Raw genomic sequence first — 6,000 nt, 5'->3', positions numbered from 1 at the left:
AACATATGAAGAGAGAGAGAAGAGCATGACGAGGATTATCCAATGTACCTCTCACCAATGTCACCCTTCGTCAACTCTGGGTCCCTCTCCTTTCACCTCTTCTTTATACTTTGCCAACTAGAGATCTCAGTTGCAATATCATTTCACCCACAAATAAGAGCCTCGTCTCTTAATTTTTAAATGCTTTTGAAGTTTTCTTTCTGATTTCTGGTTGAGTTGCCTCGTGTCGGGAACCTGTTGGGCTTTTGTCCCAGCCTCCTGAGTGGTCCGTGGTCAGGTCTGGTGAACGTGCGGGGGTCACTGGCTACAGCGCTCTTCATGCCACAGTGAGGAACTGGCACCGGGCTCCTGTCCGAATCCTTGCTGGTTTTCTTCCTGGCCTGTCTGGGCTGGGGAGCTGTTCTGGGGGCAAGGGACAGGGGTATGCGCAGCCCCTACCCCAATGGGTGGAGAACAGAAGCCAAGCTCTCCCCACAGAGCAGGGGCGGACTGCGAAAATGTCGGCAGGGAACACAGTGTGCCAGGGGACAGCCCTCTGGCTGGAAGGCAGGACGGCCTCGGGAGGAGGCAGTGGGCGCTGAAGGTGGGGTCCAGATCCCAGGGTGTGGCGGGGCTGGGGACCTGGACTCCAGGGCTCTGGGCTGGAAGGTGGCCTCTCTGGGAGCCTGCCTCCTCTCCACAGGGTCCACGCCTGGCCCATTCCCAGTCACCTGGGATGTCCCCTTTCCCCTGGCCTCCAGTGGACGTGCAGACAGAGTCACACGTGGGCCTCCAAGTGACGGTCGCATTCCTCCAAGGATTCTGGCAGCTCTTGGAAAGCGGGGAGCCTTCTGCTCTGCCTCTGCCTCCCCAGGCATTCAGCCCCCCCCCCCCCCCCCCCGCAGCCCTCCGCCCGCCCCACGGAGCTCTCCAGGGCGGCTTCTAGAAACACCGCCACCCAGAGAGGCTGCGGCGCTTGGTTATAAATACATTTAAACATGAACCTGCGGCGGGCGTCTGCGTATAGCCGCCCTGGACTCACACAGCTTTTCAGTCACCCGCCTAAACGGAGGCTCCCCACACCCACATCTGTACCCCACAACCGCATTCAGAGCCAGTCAGCCCAGGCTTCTCCGTGGCCCACCTCAGGTGGAAAGGAACAAGACCAAAGTTCACAAAGCCCAGGACCCAGGACTCCTGGTTTCTCTGCTTGGGGCTGATGGTGCCTCTCCCCTCCCTCTCTCCCCCTCCCTCTCTCCCCCTCCCTCTCTCCCCCTCCCTCTCCCCCTCTCCCCTTCCCTCCCTCTCTATTTCCACCTGGGTGACGAGGCCAGGTGCAGAAATAGATCTGCCTCAATTAACACCTTCTTCATTGGGGAAAGAAATAATTAGGACGTTCCAGATTGAGCGGCTTCACAAGCCCAGGAGAGGAGGGGGGTGGGGAGAAACGGCCCCGCCCCCGCCCTCCCCAGGAGCCTCCCTTGCGCTTCCCTCCCCTGGGGGACGAGGGGACAGGTCTCAGGAGCTCCCTCTGCTGATCCCCGGGGGCTGCTGGGTGGGAAGGTGACAGGCCCCTGACCTCTTTGTGTTCGGGGTCCCCTTGTTCTGTCTGCCTCCTGGGCCTCAGCTCCCCTGGCTCAAAGGACCAGTGTGACCCCCCAGACTGCCACGTGGGCACAGCCAGGGTCCAGACACAGGAAGGTGGGTGTCCCCTCTTATTGACTCCATTCACAGGGGGCTGGAGTTGGCGGCCGGGATTGAACTGGAAATGTCTCCCGGAGTCAGGAGCCTGGTCCTCGGGCCCAGGAGGGTCCCCTGCCCGCCCTGCCTGCCCGACCCTGGACTGACTCGGACGATGACCGGGGCTGGGTCCTGATGAGGCTGGGCATCCCCGCTGGGCCATCTGAGGGCACGTCCTGGAGACCGCAGGGGCTGTGTCCTGCGCTAACCTTCTACAGGACGGTCGCGGTACCCAAAGGCAGGCAGGAGGGGCCTTCATGACGAGACACCCCCAGGACAGGCTGGGGTCACAGGACCCCTGGTCCCCTGGCTGGGGAATCTGACCCGTATGTCCAGCAGAGTGTGTCCAGCTGCCCCCAGGGTTAGCCGTCAACAGCGCAGCCTGGGACACCTTGCCTCCTCTGTGTCTCCCCACCCTGTTCTCCCGGGGTCGTAGCCCGGGTCATTCCCGTGAAGCCTCTGGTCCCTGGGGGCAGCACAGGTCCCCTGAAGGCACGTCTCCCACCCCCAGGAGAAGGACAAGCCCCTTCCCAAGGGAGGAGGCTGGCAGACCCACGACCCGCGGCTCGGACCTACCTGTCCCCTCTTCAAAGCAGGTGGTATGAAATTTTCCCATATAAAATTCTAACCCTATGATTGCAAAAATAAGGATCGCGAAAAACAGGAGGAGGCCGATCTGCAGCAGCGGGATCATCGCCTTCATGATCGACTTCAGGACGACTTGTAAACCTGGGGAGACACAGACAGCCCCACCGTGAGCCGCGCCCCGACCCGCCACCAGGATGCCTGAGGGAGCCCCCGGCTCGTGGAGGCTGGGGTGGGGTGACAGTGGAGGAGGGCGGTGGGGGACCCCCAGAGGCTGGCCCTAGGGCAAGAGGAACCGTTCTCCGCAACTTTGCACAGAAGCTCCTCCGTTTCCTCGAGTTCTAGCAGCTACCCGCGGGGCGGCTGCAGGGCAGGGTCACCCCCAGCTTTCACAGGGGACAGCAAGGCCCAGAGAGGGGCTGCGCTTCCCCTGAGGGCCCAAGAATGGCAGAGCCGCTATTGCAACCCCAGCCCAGGTGACCTGACCCTAATGCTCTGCTGAGAACAGTGGCGGTGAGCGAGGGGACAGGGAGTCCCCGGGGGGCAGAGGGCACGGGTGCCAGGGGTGTGTGAAGGCTGGGGTGCGGGGAGCTCTGCCCCAGTCAGCCCGGATCCTGACCATGAGCTCAGGTGGCCTCCCCCTTGGCTTCAGTTTCTTCTCGGAGAGGAAGAGGTGACAAGGACACGACTTAGGTCTGCATCCTGTTTGAAAAGTCTCCCCAGTTCTGAAACTCAAGGGAGGTTCGCATAGTAGTTAACCCCTTTTCTTTTGGGCTCTCTGGAAGGAGACAGAATGAGACTCTGGTTCCAAACGAGGTCCCACCCAGGACCAGAGCGTGCTCCTTGGTATCCACGGGGACTTTTGTGGGACCCCTCCGAGGACATCCAGGTCTGTAGATCTCCACCTACTTGTGTAAAGTGGCATCGTCCTTGCCTAGAACCTACACGCTGCCTCGAGTAGGACTTAAAACCATCCCCAGGTCACGTATCATGCCTAAGGTCACACAAATGACAGGTGGGTACTGTGAAGCCGTATTGTTAGGGACTATGACAAGCAGGAGAGCCTGCACATGTTAGCACAGATGCAGGTTTTCCATGAATTTCTGATCCACAGGAGGTAGAATCCACGGACGCAGATCCCACCGACACAGGGAGACAGGTGTGTGGTTAAGGTCCGTGCAGACAGCTCGGGGCTTTGTTGCTTCTGGACCACAGTAAGAGGGGGACGTGATCAGGTGGGCCCAAAGGGCTGTCCTACTCCAAGGGCCACCAGGTAAGCACCATGCCAACAGGGCAGTGTGGTGCTGGTGCCCGGCTAGGACCCATCGCTTGCCGGTGCGCATGCCCTTCAGCTGCTGGGGCTGTTGGCTGCTAAGAGGCCCCCGTAGCCCCTTCTCCGTGGGATTGCTCTCAGTGGCCAGGATCTGCCTCACGGGATGCCATCGCTTCTCCACACCGCATCCTCAATGACAGGCCAGTGAGGTGCAGAAGGCCCTGCTCACAATGGGGGTGGCCTCTGGCGCACCCAGAGCTCTCCATGGGTCAGGCTGGGTGGACTCCGTGGAGACGGCGTCTTGGCTCCTCTTCCCCTCCCTGTCCCGCTGCCCTCTGGCTGTCTGGGGGGGGGGGAAGGAGCCCCTGATAGTTAGGGAAACCTGAACGTCTGCTCAGCCTGGCTGTCCCTGTCCCCGTACCAGCCAAGCGGCCAGAGCAAGCCAGGCTGGGGCCCCAAGCCCGAGTGGCTCTGTCCGTCATGGAGCTGACAGCGGCGCCGGTGCTGGAGTTTGACTGGCATGTCCTCCCAGGCCCTCGCGACAAGGCTGGACGCACAGGGGCCAGGGCTAGGCAACCCAGGGACCTGAGAGATGGCGCCTCATGGGAGGTGCCTGGGCCATGGGAGGGTTCGGTCAGGGGAACTGTGGGTCCTGCCCCCTGCTCTTCCCCTCTGCTCCTGGGCTCAGGAGGAGGCGAGGGGGTGTTCCAGATCTGACCCTGCCCGGCCCCTGCGCCTGCTCCGCCCCTGCGCCTGTCCTGCCCGGCCCCCTGCCACACCTCTGCCCCGCCCCCCGCCCTGCCACACCTCTGCCCCGCCCTCCACCCTGCCACACCCATGCCCCGCCCCACCCCCTGCCACACCTCTGCCCCGCCCCTGCCACACCTCTGCCCCGCCCCCTGCCACACCTCTGCCCCACCCCCGCCCTGCCACACCTATGCCCCGCCCCCTGCCACACCTCTGCCCCACCCCCGCCCTGCCACACCTATGCCCCGCCCCCCGCCCTGCCACACCTCTGCCCCGCCCCTGTCCCGCCCCGCCCTGCCACACCTCTGCCCCGCCCCCCGCCCTGCCACACCTCTGCCCCGCCCCTGTCCCGCCCCGCCCCTGCCACACCTATGCCCCGCCCCTGCCTGACCCATGCCCTGGGCCGCCCCCTGCTCCTGTCCCTCCCACTCTGCCCTGCCAGGCCACACCTTTGTCCCGCCCTGCCCCCTACTTCTGCCACACCCTGCCTCATCCCTGCCCTGCCCCGGCCCCGCCCCCTGTGCTGGCCCCGCCCCTGCTCCTGTCCTGGCTAGGCTCGGCCCCCTGATGATGCCCCGCCCCTGCCACACCTATGCCCTGCCCCTGCCCCGCCCCTGTCCCTGCCAGGGTGCTCTGATTTGCCACAGGCTCAAAGGCGGTGCAGCCACCAGCCATGGGCCAGAACGAACCTCAGAAACAGAGCTGAAATAAATCTCTTCTCTTGATTAGCTGGTTGGCTCGGGTGTTTGTTAGGGTCACAGAAAGCCAATGCACATGCCAGCCACACATGGGGCCTGTCACACAGAGGTGGCCTAGGCAGAGACCCTCATTAGTGCTGGCATCTGGGGCCCACCTCCCGGGATTCTGAGTAGAAACACCTTCTTTCTATAAAAAGTAACCTGCTGTGACGGCCTGGGAGGTCTCCCTCTTTAACCCGCGTGGCCACGAACCTGAGGACCAGCCAGTACACCTACAGAGCAGGTAGGAGTAGAGCCTAACTGCCGTGGAGAGAAACCAGTTGAAAAATACGGAAGACACGCAGAGCGGTGCCTGGCTCATAGTAGGTGCTTTAAGAATCATTACTCTCACCAACTGGGCGTTTGGGAGAGGCGGCGGCTGCTGGGTTTGTGGCTTCTGATCATTTCCCTGTGCTGGGGGTGGAACCCAGGGTCTTCCCTGTGCCAGGCGAGTGCCCACCACCGAGTCACGGCCCCAGCCCCTGCCTTTAGATGCTGTGGCTGGACCTTCGCTGGGCCCTGCCTGCTGCAGCCCCCCCCAGCAGGGACAGGTGTGTCCTTGCAGAACAGGGAGGCAGGGGGCAGAGCGGGGGTCTGAGCTCACTGCTGCCGACCTTAGGAACCCAGGTGAGCCCTGGGCTTTCCTGACCTCAGGCTTCTCACCTGTCGGATGGGTGCCCACCCGGCATTTGTGAGGAGAAAATAACAAGTGCCACCATGCCGCTGCCCAGGCTTGGGGCCACACTGTCACAGAAACCTCAGTTGGGTTTGGAATGAGGTGCCAGGTAGTGCTCAGTGGCTCCTGGTGGACAGGAGGTGCTCAGTAAGTGGGGGAGGCTCCGGGCTTGCTCTCGGGAGCTGGCTCAGGCCTGCAGCCAGGTTCCTGGGGTCCCCGAGGGAGCCTCCCCAGAGAGGAGCCTGCCGTGACCCGGGTGGGGC

The 6,000-nt window shown here is 62.9% G+C and overlaps 1 protein-coding gene across 1 annotated transcript in view; it reads right to left on the bottom strand.

Moving 5' to 3' along the window:
- LOC113190371 (voltage-dependent P/Q-type calcium channel subunit alpha-1A) overlaps positions 1 to 6,000 on the bottom strand; it is a gene marked incomplete at its 5' end in the record, with an annotated part of 137,110 nt that overhangs the window by 85,576 nt on the left and 45,534 nt on the right. The window contains 1 exon segment of the mRNA XM_077796545.1: positions 2,296 to 2,448. Coding sequence (XP_077652671.1) covers positions 2,296 to 2,448 — 153 coding nt within the window.

The sequence above is a fragment of the Urocitellus parryii genome, chromosome 3 (genome assembly GCF_045843805.1).
Source record: "Urocitellus parryii isolate mUroPar1 chromosome 3, mUroPar1.hap1, whole genome shotgun sequence".
In the NCBI taxonomy this organism is placed as follows: Eukaryota; Metazoa; Chordata; class Mammalia; order Rodentia; family Sciuridae; genus Urocitellus; species Urocitellus parryii.
The sequence above is the reverse complement of the archived record's forward strand: the minus strand, read 5'-3'. Positions and strand labels throughout refer to the sequence as shown.